This window comes from Xiphophorus hellerii, chromosome 18 (genome assembly GCF_003331165.1).
Source record: "Xiphophorus hellerii strain 12219 chromosome 18, Xiphophorus_hellerii-4.1, whole genome shotgun sequence".
NCBI lineage: Eukaryota > Metazoa > Chordata > Actinopteri > Cyprinodontiformes > Poeciliidae > Xiphophorus > Xiphophorus hellerii.
In genome coordinates this window covers 22,521,415-22,535,405 of record NC_045689.1, presented here as the reverse complement: position 1 = coordinate 22,535,405, position 13,991 = coordinate 22,521,415, and the positions used below count along the sequence as shown (strand labels likewise).

The 13,991-nt window shown below is 37.6% G+C and overlaps 1 protein-coding gene across 1 annotated transcript; it reads right to left on the bottom strand.

The window, feature by feature from the left end:
- Positions 1 to 12: 12 nt before the first annotated feature.
- LOC116708342 (multiple epidermal growth factor-like domains protein 11) lies at positions 13 to 5,767 on the bottom strand. Its single transcript, XM_032546243.1, has 8 exons — positions 5,629 to 5,767; positions 4,771 to 4,986; positions 2,851 to 3,029; positions 2,474 to 2,576; positions 2,187 to 2,345; positions 1,282 to 1,444; positions 897 to 1,000; positions 13 to 286 (listed from the first exon to the last, which is right to left on the bottom strand). The coding sequence occupies exons 1-8, from the start codon at positions 5,729 to 5,731 to the stop codon at positions 96 to 98; spliced, it is 1,218 nt and encodes a 405-aa protein (XP_032402134.1). The 5' UTR covers positions 5,732 to 5,767; the 3' UTR covers positions 13 to 95.
- Between the last annotated feature and the right edge of the window lie 8,224 nt (positions 5,768 to 13,991).

Here is a 13,991-nt window from a genome sequence, read left to right as displayed (position 1 = left end):
AACCAGCCTGGAAGAAGCATTATTATGGGAACTGTAAAATTCTAAAAAATATTAGGAATTCATAGCACTTAAAATGAGAGGCTTTGTAGAATTTGCTATGGATTACCAGGTGGACAGGGTTTACAGTCATCTTTGCCTTTGCTTCCAGGATTATTCTGGTAGAAACCAGCTGGGCAAGGTAAGGGAACACTGGTGCCTTCTAGACAGTAGTGGCCTGCTGGACAAATACCTGCAAAGTCACCTGATCCTGGAGAAGCAGACTGAGAACCCTCTAGACAGTAGTAACCTGAAGGAATAAAGAAAGTTTAACCAACTGAATCAGGCATCTTATTAATATCAATTTGCAGCACCTTATGGTGGGTGTAAGTTTGTACAACTTTAAGATTTAAAAAATAAGATTAAAATATTTGGAATTGTGACAAAAAATAACACAACTTTTGGTGCCACCACGCAGAGTGAGCAGCAGGTTAAGGGAGACTAAAAACAACAACCTCCACAGCCAACTGTTAGAGAACAAGCATCAAAAAGGGGCATCTTGGCTCCACCACGTCTTTGCTCTCTTGAAGCCAACCAGTTGCTTGGGAGGCATACAAAGAAAAAAAGCCTCACGTGTTTAAGCATGCATTTAGCTAGATAAGACAAACATGATCTATTTTGGCATCAAATGCTCCACATGGATGCGATGGGCTGACATTGTTTTCTTGACAGGATAAAGAAAAAGAGAAAGAAAAAAAGTTCTTCAGACACAAATCGACCTCATAAAACCTGTGGAGTTAGCAGACAAGAAGGGAGCAAAAGAGAGGATCCAGGACTTTGGTGATACATTTATTTTAAGTTTTTTTTTTTTACACATCTTTGCAAAAAATGTCAATAAGTTTGGGAGAGACCATGTTTACCTGGGAGACAGAGACCAGAGACTGAAGAGAGACCAGGTTCTGAACAGTAAAAACCAGGACTGCAGCTCTGACACTGAGAAAGGTCTCCAAGCCCACTTTGCTCACTGTCACAAAACGTTTTAAAAACACATGAGCAATTGATAATAAGACACAGGAAAATTAAGATTGGTATGTTTAGTTGTATCATTGTAAAAAAAAACCTCACTAATAAATTGACAGTTGACAAGAAATACAAATACTTAAACAACTTAGCAAAAATCTATGTTACCATATTCTCAAAACGTCAAAATCAATTACATTTCACATCAAGTCATATTTTGTAGATAACATAGTATGTGCCACGGAAAGACATTCAAAGGTTGAAGAGATACAACTCAATTTGCACCTGTATGTTCCTTTAGGGCACGGTTTTGGTGCAGAAGTCCCCATGGGGCAGAAATACCCAGGAGGACATGGGAATCCTGTCAGACTGTCTGATGGCGAATGATCAAAGGCGCCGCCGACACAAACGTACCCCTCAGCACAAAGCCCACTGGGGAAAGTCCTTCCTGGAAGCACATTTCACTTTAAATGTCTCATTATACAGGAACAATACAGCACTAAGATCAGTCTGACTTTTTAGCACTTCATTTAAATTCCACTAGTCTGTTTAAATTTGGCAGACATTCATTGTGAGGATCAATGTCATTCATTTTATGGTTTAAAACAATTCATTTGAAGTTGTGTTTTTCCAAAATAGGAAAATGTTATTACATTGGCAATGAGCTTTAAAAGCTGTTTTCATAGCCTTCAGCAAGCCTGAGGCATAATTCTTTGTGCATATTTGTCCACTCTAAATCAGCATTGGTAGATCTTAATCAAAATGTTGGTTTTCTGGCAGAGTTTCAGCACCTATGCATAACACACACATCTGAATACGGTTAAGATCCCAAAAGGTTTATGTTAGTCTTTATTATTCATTTATTAAAAGCCAATTCTAATGTTCCAGGTAAATTGTGCTGAGATCTTGACCATCAAACCCAAATCCTGATCGGTTTCTGACGATAAATGTTCATAAACTTCATAAGGTTGGAAATCCAGCATTACTGACTTGAATAAGGCAGGTATTCCATTGCCCTGGGATGAATCTATTCTATTCTGAATCTTTCCACTCTGAAAACGAAACATCTCAAACAAATCACAAAAAGCTTAAAATAACATGACACTCATGCTGATAATGAATGGCTGTGAACTTCTGACTGACACTGTAGCTTTCTGCACAGTGTAATTTCCTTACACTTTGAGGAATACCTGCTCCTTTGCAGTACATGCCAGGGTCGCATGGTGTGCACTGGGACTGCTCTGCAAGTCCTGACAAGTTTCCATAGGTCCCTGATGGACAGGGACGTTGATTTGCTGATGCAGAGGGGCAGTAATGTCCTCTTTCACAGGGAAGCGGATGACTCGTTCCTGTGTTGATGCACAATTCCCAAAGAAACATTTCCTTTGCTCTCATTAAAAACTACATGAATGAAGGCTAATCAAAATTCAGTTCTTCATCTCCTAAAAGTGTAGTCACTGTCCAAGTTATGATTTACCCTGATCTTGACAATAGAAGCCAGGAGGGCATGTTTCACAGGTCCCTTGGCCCTGTCTGTGCTGGTAGCTGCCAGGAATACAGGGGGTCTGTCTCACACTGCCCTGAAATGACAATTAAAATGATTTTACAAGACTTTACACCTGGGGAACAGCAGCTATCAACTGTGATAACTGCAGAGCCGTGATAAGAATGGAGACAGACACAGCACAAGGTGAAGACTGACACAGACTGATCCAGTCTGGGAGACAACATTAATTGACTGCAGCATAAAGTAATGTGCTTGTCATACCAGAGCACTCTGCTGTGAGGAAATCTCATACAAAATTCAGCAGTGATGACTGACAAGAGCTTGAGGACTAATGGAACATGGCTGACCTTCTCACAATAATGTCCAAGTGAGCAGACATGCAGTTGTGGTCTCTGAGAGGTCTGTCCTTCAGGACAATAGTAGCCCTCTACACAGTGGCCATTTGGCTCAGTGCCGCCTCTTTGATCGCAGTAGTGACCTGGAGGACATGGCTGACATGTCTCCACTGTGGATCCACCAAGGAAACCTGGGGTTAACACACAACAAACATACCAGCAGAAGAAAATGTAAAACAACAAATTGATTGCCCAGTTACAAATAATTAAGTCTTTCAAAGATCCATGTGACATGTACTTACCACAATAATCCTTTTGAGCCGAAGTCAAAATGTAGGGTTAATATATAGATAATATATTCAAAGTTGAAGCGTGCACTCTTAAAGTGCAATCATGTACTTGAAGAGTGCAAGTTTATGCCTAAGCTTGCATTTTGCTTAGAATGCAGCAATGAATCAGTTTCATTCTGTGAATTAAATAAATTTTGTCTTTTTACAACCACGGTTAATAGAAAACCTAGTGATAGGATGACATTCTGGCACTACCGCAGTTATCCCTTTAGCCTCAAGGAGTCTCCTTTACAGCCAGTTGTTGAAAATCGGGAAAGATTTGCAGCATTTTGGGTTTGGACAGATGAAAAAGACTTAAAGATGGAAGGTATGATGACCTAGTTTTAAAGAAATGTTACGGTTATGTAAAAAAAAAATCTTAGCAGGTATCAAGCAGTGTATTTTAAGCCTGGCGGGCCACCAGGCTTTACTTGGGCCCCCACCAGGCTAAGCATTGCTTATTTTTTTAAGTCTTTTTAAAATGTTTGCATTTTTAAGGCTTTATAGTTAGTATTCAAGTATTAATCCCCCAATCTTCCAATAACACATAATTATCAAATTATATTTTCAAATTTCCTGGCAACTTTAAACATTTTTTTAACTTAAAAACATGATGCGCCGTTGGATGAATGACTGCCGAGCGCCCCACCCACCAGGCTTAGCAAGTTTTCTGGGGGAAACTTTGGATCAAGTATTAGCCTCCAAACCTCTGTCTCATAGAGAATCAAGCACTTTATTGACTACTACATCTACTACAATATTTAAAGAGATCAAAAGACGTGTCCACACAAATTGACTTCAATTGGATCGAAGGAGATGTTTTTCTAAATCCTCATAAAGGTAAAACATCTTTCCACTACTTGCAATATGTGGTATACAGGTGTAAAAATGCCCATGAAGCTTTGTATACATTGGCGAAACTAAATAAGATTTCTGAAAACAGATGTAAGAGAGATCCCCAGTTGGCAAGCACAGATGGCCATGATTTGTTCTGAAACAAGTTTACTTTGCCTTCATTAAAGAGAGGAAACAATACGCAGCACCGGTTAATTTTGGGATATTTAAGAAAACAATATCAAATCAGTATGTGAGATTAAATAATTAAAGCATTAATATAGATAAAAATGTAATTTTAATGCAAACTACAAAGTACCTGCTCCCTCATCAGTTTCTAATTCATAGCCACACAAAGGAGCTACGGAACACCTTAATGAGCTTCTAGCTGTCTGCAGCGAGACGAGAATATAATTACACGATTAAACCATTTTATGACAATAATTACTTATAAGCGCCCAAGGGAGGTAAAACAAAAAACAAAAAAAACCCTTCAGTGGCTGTTTTCATATTTTTCCACATCAGTGAGCCACAAAGACAGACATTCGGTTCATTTGAGGACAACAGGGGGGAAAAACTGACAATGATAGCAGAAGAGGATTGGGTCCTGTTTATCTCAGCTCCGGTTTGTGTCTGAATACTCATTATTTCCAACTCAGGATGGGTAGGGATTACAGACGTGTTCAAAAATTGTTTTACAAGCAGTTTTCTTCAGAGAAAACTTATCAAAGTAATTTAGTAAGTTCAACTATATTCCAAAATGTCTCACTTTTAACGGTTCCTAGGGGGCATGGCTTGGGAAGAGGCGTTCCAACTGGGCAGTAGTGTCCAGAGGGGCATGGGTTGACGTAAGCATCTGAGGACCCCCAGGGACAGTAATAACCACCCATGCATGGCCCTGCTGGTGCTGTTAGACCCGTCTGGTTACAGTAAAATCCGACATCACAAAGCTTAGGATAAGCGGATCCCAAAGGACAATAGAAACCTGAAAAACAACAACAGCTGTCAATAGAACTATTCAACTGCTATAAGATAGGAAACTCGTGAGGATTATCTTTTTCTTTTACGCAAGAGCTCGCCCCGCACACAGGCATAAATACTGAATCTTTTCTTTTCCATCTAGCAGAGCTTCTTTGACAATTCAGAGGAACTAATTACTTTGCTGCAGGAATTTGAATTTGTTCTTTTATGGGCTGATATGAGCAACTACTTTATAGTGCCTTTATTCACATCGTCACCACCACCAGGCTTCTTTTGAAGAGGGAGGTCACAATATGACATTCAGACTTTCACATCTTCAAATGAAGACACTTGGAAAGTGAGGCGCATCGAATAGAAGAGGCAGCTCACTTTGCATAACCATCAGCATCTTCTGCTGCTTTGATTGACAGAAAAGATTGTTTAATCATAGAAAGTGCATGTAAACACTTTCTACAACTACTGTAAAATGTTTTGTGTCACTACATTCATTATTTTTTCAAATATCTAAAAATGCTCGAATCTTAGACACACTAGACACACGCATTTGAAAGTACTTATATGTTACAGCAAATATAGTGACAATGTCATAAGATGAAAATGTCCATGGCAGAGGGGATAAAGTTATATTGTGTCAGAATTTACTCACCCTTAGGACATATATCTCCTCGGTAGGTGGAACATGTATAATGTGGACTCTTGAGATGTTCTGCTAAGTGATTCACATTGTGATCAGAATCTGCCAGAGGCATCGCAGCTACTTTGATCCAGGTAGCATTTCTCCCTGCAGCTGAACATGGCAGACAAAGCTAAAAAACTGCTGGTTTTACATCTTTTATCAAACGGACAGTACACAAACAGAAACAGCTGTCTGTTTCTTAAAGGGAAGGGAGCAATGGGGAATAATGCAAAATATACTTTTTTTTTAGCTGTACTACATGTTATAATGTCATTCCCTCAGCAAAAACCTACCTAGAATGTTGCTTTGATTTATTTGTGCATGTTTAAGAAATCCCTATGAATCTCTTGTGGCAGCCTTTCAGGAGTTCCTTAAAGCTGCAGTATTCAACTTTCAGAAAAATACAGTATATCTTTTACATATTTGTTAAAACTGTCTCTTTGTCCTGACAAAATAAATTGAGAGTGGTAATTTGAGATAAAAGAAAATAGCTATAGGGCTGCTCAGTGGTGTCTCACTGCCATTTGCAAAAATACACTGCACCAGGTCAAAAACAACCAATCAGAGTCAGGAGGAATGTCTTTGCACTGTCAGTCACGCTCGCATCACAATCAAATCAACATTTTTTGAAGGAATAACATCTCAATATGATACAAAGCTCAAAAAAGTCAATTTTACATAACATCCACTAATGACACAAACAGAGCCACTTATGATAAGCCTCTCTAAAACAAAAACTTACTATAATATTTGTAAAAATGTGTATAAAACAGCAGAATGACACAAACAATAGAATGTGTTCTTGCCAAAAAATATATATTTTTCTAGTCAATTCTACTTATATAGCACATTTTATAACAGGAATATGCTAAACAAATTTGTGGTTGTTCATTGGGAATACATAAAAACAATAGTTTTTTAGAAGTGTAAAGTTTCTCAGATAAGGAATTTGCCATTTTACCATGGTTTTTACTTTTCGGATCTCCATCAGTCAAAAGGTCACAGCTCTAAGGATCATTTTGATAAAACATTATCAATTATCATACTTTAAAAAAAGTTTTTTTCAATACCAAACCCAAATGAATGACCAATAGCATGTTTGTATTTTAACTTCCCTTTTAACTGTGTGTGTGTAGCATTCGCTTAAAGTAACTTTTCAGATCAAAACATGGGCATAAAGAAAATTAGCCATGTTATGGACTTCTAGAGTTTGAGTCACATGACAACTAGTGTTCTAAGAAATATTCTTTACAGCTTCATCAATGTGGTGTAACTAAATCCACATCACTAAAATACAGAATGACTGTAGAAAGGAGTGTGTTTTAATTGCTTTGGATCAATACCACTATTTTTCCCACAACCAATGCAGAGCTTCCTATGATAAAGTATTTTGATGGCAGTTGCTGAAGAGCGAGTTGTGTTGCACAACAATACACGTTATAGTAATGATGCAGCACAAACCCAGAGCAAAAATTACAATTCATACTAAATTCATAGCAGAATTTTCACTTAAACGATCAATTAAAACTGAGCTCAATAGAGAATGCTTTGAAATCTCTGGGTTAGGGGTCAGTATGTTTTATTTCTACACGACGGCCCTCTATCAACATTTCTCTTGACTTGGTCCTCGATGGATAAATCTCTACTGTAATTCTCCCTTTATGAGCCTTTGTTGAATCTGCAGTCTGGATTTTTTTCATCCATTCATCCATCCATCTTTTTCTACAGGGCTGCAAAAACATTTGGTGAGATACATCCTGAAGTCCACCACAAGGCAACACAGATAAACATGGGCAAAGGACCATGTATGTTAACACACATACTTAAGAACTAAGTGACCTAAAATCATGTTTTGAATTGTGGGAGTGCCAGGAGAGAACCCATGCATGCACTGGAAGATCATACAAAGGAGCCAAGTAGAACCAGAACCACGGAACCTCTTCCTATAAGACAACACTGCTTCCAATGTGCCATTGTGCTGCCCTGTTTCTCTAATTTGTATGTATAAATGACTATAATACACAACTGAACAGAAAATGTTGTAAAATGTCCTACTAAGCAGCGAAACATTTACTGCACTACTTAAATGTTAAGAAATGCATAACAATACCAGATTTAGAAGAAACGTTGAAGCAGGACAGGTTGTACATCCACAAGACCAAGTCTATTTCCATCGAGTAAGAGTCCAGGATTTCCACAAGACATTTTGACATGGAAGAGTTTGCTCGTGGTGTGGGGCTATCAGCACCTCCAGCACAGAAGAAACCGGCATGACATAAACCTAGCACAAAGAGCCATTATTTCAGAAGAGATGGGATCAAACAATCTGTTATTAAACCCATAAATATGTGGTTGTATTTTGTAATTATTTGATTTAAGCCTTGAAAAAAAGAAAAAGAATGTTCCACGCCTGATACAATACATGCATAGAGAGTTAGAATAAAGCAAGTTCCCCACCTGAGGGTTGTGAGGCTCCAGGAATGAGGCAGTATTTCCCTGGAGGGCAAGGACGGCATTGAGAGAAGGATAAAGCTCCAGGTTCTGGAAGAAAACTGCCAACAGGACAAGGCTTGGGTGACCCACTTCCCTGAGGACAGAAGTGTCCCATAGGGCAAACATCCCCGTATGGCTGGGAGACAGGTGAAGGCTCGGTGGAACCCTGGGAACAAAAATGTCCTGTAGTAGAAAATACGGACAAATAGCCCTCTAAGGATTAGTGAAAAATTTTAAATTTTACCATAAGAGCAAAAGTGTTCCCCATAAAGAAATGAACACATAATGTTAAACTTTAATCATAAAAGACATCCAATAAAATTTTAACCTGGCATGATTACTGATGTCACAACAAAATATTTTCTACACACACATTATTTTCAAAACATAATCATACCCAAATTCCCCTCCTTTTGAAGATAGATCTACAACTTTAACGCTGCTTTTTTTATCTTTAAATTTCAATTTATATTCAGTCTCTGCTCAGGTTTGATAAGTTTATAGTTCAGGTATTCCAAAGCCAAAACAGATATTTAAAGAGTCCTTTTGTTATTTCCTTTATTACCACTTTCAATTTTTTCTTTTATTTTTTGAGATAATTTGTCTTACCTGTTATACATCTAATTTGTTTATGACAAATTAGCGAAAATCTACTTTTATCATGTTGGGCAATAAAAGCGATAACACTCAAGTGCTAGTGGAGTCCAACTTTCATGATATAGACTTATGACTTCATAAGTATATATCTATATTTATGATATAGACTTATGGATATATCTATATCTATGATATAGACTTATGAATTCAGAACTATTATGTTTCTATAATTTTATCTCTTGTACATTCTGCTCTCATGGATGTCGGACCTATAAGTGATCCTATATTTTGACTGAATTCTGCCTCAGTCTTTTTCACATACATTTACCAAGTACTTATCACTCTAACTTGACTCCACAAAATGTTATTGTACAAAAATAACTTTTATTAGCTAGGTTTGTTGATACACTGCTTGTGAGCTGACAGACCTGGGCTGCAGGGTCCAGACGGTTCTGTCAGAGCATTGCTGTTACAAAAGTAGCCAGAGGGGCAAGGAGAGCAGTGGCTCAGGGACATCCTGTCAGCTAATCGACTGACATAACCCCCCGGACATGGAGAAGGAACAGAAGAGCCTTCCAGGCAGTAAAAACCTGAAGAGAAAAAACTCAAAATGGAAAAAAACCCAAAACTATATACAAATTTAGAGCAGATAAACACATTCGAACATTTAATTTACCAGGTGGACAGCTATCACAAACTGACTGTCCAGACAAAGCCTGAAACGAGCCTGGACTGCAGATGACTGGCTCTGCGCTACCAGCTGGACAAGCATAGCCAGGTGGGCACCGGTATTCTGTGAAATAATCAGACATAAAACCCCAGATTGTTATTTTGCTTCCACAATGGCTCCATTTTGGAAAAAAAAAAGTTACATGGTGAGAAAAAACTTTAATTAGTATATGTATGTTAATCCAACAATGTGGCAACTATCCAGTGTTTTAATTCATGCAGTGCAGCACAATTTAAATAATGCAATGATGATCTTCTTCTGCATCATACAGGCCACTTCTATGGCATTTATGCAATAGATACAATATGGAGATCAGCCATAACATACCCATAAACTTGATGAGCGGTTCATAGCTTATTTGGGTTTCTCTCTGATTAAATCAGTACAGGGGTTACTACTACAATTTATGCTCTGTTTTCTTTACCATAGTAAGTACAGCTTGATCAGTGCCTCTGTGTTTATATTTTGTGTGCATGCTTTGTTTTAATGAACCCTCAGTTGGTTCTGCTGGAGGTTTCTTCCTATTAATATGGGTGTTTTTCTATCCTGTCACTAAAAACATGGTCAGTATGAAGGATTGATGCAAAGTCAGCATCACAATGCAAGTTATAGTCCTCTGTCGCTACATGCTCATGCAGGGGAAGTGAATACTGCAAGTCAGCAACTGAATGCAATCAGCTTGAATTCAAAAGAAAGAAATTAAACCAATTATTTAAGTCCTCCAGCATTACAAACCTATCCTTTTTGTTTTTCTAATTGGGTTAAATCCAGTTATCAACTCCACATGTTAATAAGTATTGTGGACAGAATTTATTTCTAATTAGACAAATTATAGTAACTGTTTTATATTTTATAATATGACTGCTTAAAAATCCTGTATCATTTTACAGTGAGCATGAACTATGTATGGCTGCAATAATTACAGTATGTTAACTGTTATTAAATTTGATAGCTTTTCTAATATTCTCTTCTTCACATTAGCGCTCATTCTATTTGGTTACTGCTTCCATTATACAGGTCGTCCACTGTGATTCATTTCAAAAAGGAGTAATTCTTAACTCTCTCACTGAACAACTGCCTCCTACAAATATTTCTTTCTAATTGCCTGAAAACTGCTACTCTCAGAAGAGATTTTTTTTTTCCACAGATATGATTTGTACGATGTTGTGAATTACACCTGGCTGATGTCCAGACGGTGATCCTGTTGGACAGAACCATCCTGGGGGACAGATGAGGCCCACGGACGTCTGAGCCCATGAAGGGCAGTAGAACCCTCGCTGACAAGCTTCACAATCGTCCTCAGAGTGAGCTGCAGTCCTCCCCAAGAAAGTACCTATTCAAAGAAGATAAATGACCCTACATGCAAAAATGATTCACAGTCCTGCTCCCTTTTGTCACATACACAAATATAACTATACAGACTTTAAAGGGTATGGCATAATTGTCATATGTGCTCCACTGCTCCATTTACTCACCTAATTAAGTACCTATCTGACCATTCTGACAGCTTTATTTAGGTTTTACATCTCTCCATAATGTTGTAGATACATTAACCTATCACACATTCCCCCTGGGAGAATTATAGCCCTTTGCCGTACCTATTGAAGAAGTGTGTTAAATGTGTGAGGTCAGAAGCATTTCTCATGTGTGGGTGTGACAAACCATTTCTGTGGGAGCCTTGTCTACAACGCAGTTGTAGCAAAAGATAGGACACCCACAGTTCTTGTCAGGAGTTCATATACACGCAGTATAATCATAGATGTTATAAAAAGCTCCTGATGATTAATGTTGGTCTAAAAACTAGTTTGTGTTTTAAATCCTTGTCCTGTAGAGGTGAAATTAATTTTGTCTAAAACTTGCCACCTGTTGATTTGAGGTGAACTTAAATAATTGGGAGGTGATTTCATCCTTCACCTTTAGTCCATCTACTTTGCACCAATACCTCTTGAGCAAAGAAAAATGAAAAAAAAAAAAAACTCAATATGGTGCAGTATCATGTTCAGTGGTGCAGTGTCTTTTTATATGAATATTTTGTTCCTTACGCCCAATAACAACATTCTTGACTCATCAGACTATAAAACCTCTATCTCAGATTTAAGCTGGTAAAAAGCCCAGCAGCAGATTTCAAGTTTGAAAGAGATGGTTTTCTTAAAAAAAAAACAACTTTGGGTGTGTTATTTTCATGTGAAATATTGCTTTAAATGCTTAATATTGTTTAAAAAAGCATTAGTTCAATTGGCGGATTATTTCACTTATATCAAGACATTTTTCCCCATGTTATAAGTGATTCTGTCAAACAAATTAATACTTTTCATCAATATTAAGAAATTGCTGACTTAAAACAGGCTCCCATTTCTTGCTGAAATGTCACTTGTAAGTTAGTTCTGTCTTATTTCAAGTGTAGTAAGATATTTGCAATAGGAAAAACTAAATAAAAAATATTTGGAAAGATTTTTGATCTAGTACACTAGCTCCTTTATGTAAATGGCTGACTTTAAATGTTAGTTTTTTCTTCATGAGCTCTGTCTGTGCATGCAGTCTTTCTACCTGGAGGACAAGGGCTTGGTGTTGCGCTGCCTTGTGGACAGTAGTATCCCGCGGGACACACATCTCCATGGACTGAATCGCCATCAAATCTGGCTGAAGATTTCACTTCACCTGGAACAGACAGTTCAACTATATTGGATGCCTTTACTGGCTTTGTTGACAAGTTATCTAACAGACTAAAATATTTACCAACTTTTGTAAAAATAAGAAAAAAAAACTGCTAAAACCTTTAAGATTATTAGAAAAATCTTAAAGGTGCAAGAGAAATGCCAAAAAATGTCTATTTTGTTTTTACATAATTTGAAATTTCACTCTGAAGGTATTTTACAAAAGCCCTGCTCAGAATGTTGCAATGCATTTATTATTATTTAAAGGTCAAGTCATGAATGAAGTGCTACCAGTCATATTTCTCAAAGGTGATGCAGCTTGTGATCCCTCTCTGCAGTAGAAACCAGGATTGCACAGTCCAGATGGGGAAGATGCTCCAGGCTTAGCACAGTAGTGGCCAGGCAAACAGGGCTGACATACTTCTATAGACACTGCACCTAGTATAATATTGAACAAGACAAGAAAACTGTTGATTGAAAGAAGAAATAAGGTATGGGATGATGCTGTAATTTCAAATATATCCAAGCTTTTCTGACATACAGAAGGCTTCTTCCTTCTGTATGTACAAAAATCAGTACAAAAATTAGTCCCATTGTGAAAAAAATGCAAGTAGCATTTGAATTATTTAAAAGCAATTAATAGTTCAGGCAACAAAATATTCAAAAGTCTCCATTGAGGTCATTGTTTTTTTCATCAGTCAGTAATTATTTCTTATTTATTTTTACTTTACTTAATTCAGTGTACCAAACTGAATTCGGTTTTTGGCGAGTTACCAAATTAATATAATTGTAACTTTTTATATTTAACTTTAAAAATTACATTTGTATTTTGATGAAGAGTACCTCAAATAACTTAAATCTGTCACCTGCTTTTTTTCTCTGTGAGATATTAGAAAGACATAAGTTACTTTTTCAAAGTAATTTTATAAAGGCATTTTTGATTTTTTTATATACGGTAATTAATTTGCCATTTTTCTTCAAAATTTAAATACATCTTTGTAGTTCAATGATTCTTCTTTTTACCAATAGTTTTTCTTTTCACATAGCTATATGAATTGATATATAAACAATAACAACTTTGTTGAAAATATAGGCAGTCCTAAAGGCAAACAATTTTCAATGTGATGACTGTTTGGAGTGCCATAGTTGACTATTTATTTTCATAATTCTGTATGTAATGTAACAGCTTTTTTAATTAAGGTTTTATGTCACCATCTATGGAGCTAAAGGTGCCTGCAGGGCAAGGAACCATGTAGCTTGTGCTCTGTGGACAGTAGGACCCTGCAGAGCACCGCCGTCCTGTTGGACCCTCCTCTGGTTGGGCCGATAGAGAACCTTGGCCACAGAGGTAACTAAGGAGAGAGGTCATTACAGCAGAGGTAAACTGAGGTGATATGTGGACAAATAATAGAGAAGCAAGATCGAATCAAACAGAGAGAATTTTCAATCTTTCTGCAAACATGTTTATTTACCCAGGAGAGCAGAACCCTGAGGGACTAGCCAGGCCTGAAGAACTGCAATATCTCCCAGGGGGGCAGGGCTCACAATCAGACTTATTGGACAATCCCATCTGGCTGCTGAAAGTGCCAGCTGGGCATGGGAACGCCACACCAGTCTGGGTTCCTGTAGATAAACATGTATTGAATCTACAGATGGTTGAGGGCTAAACATCAAAGAACGTTTTATGATGACCGTGCCTATCTCGATTATGCTCCGTAATAACCATTTGCATATTTGGAAAGCAGTTTAGCGCTACAGTCATTCATTCAGGAGTGCAAATAGAACAAGTTCAGCAGAGCACTCGGCGGTAGTCAGACAAGCAATCTCTCCGAGGTCGAATGCAACACAACCTGTGTCAC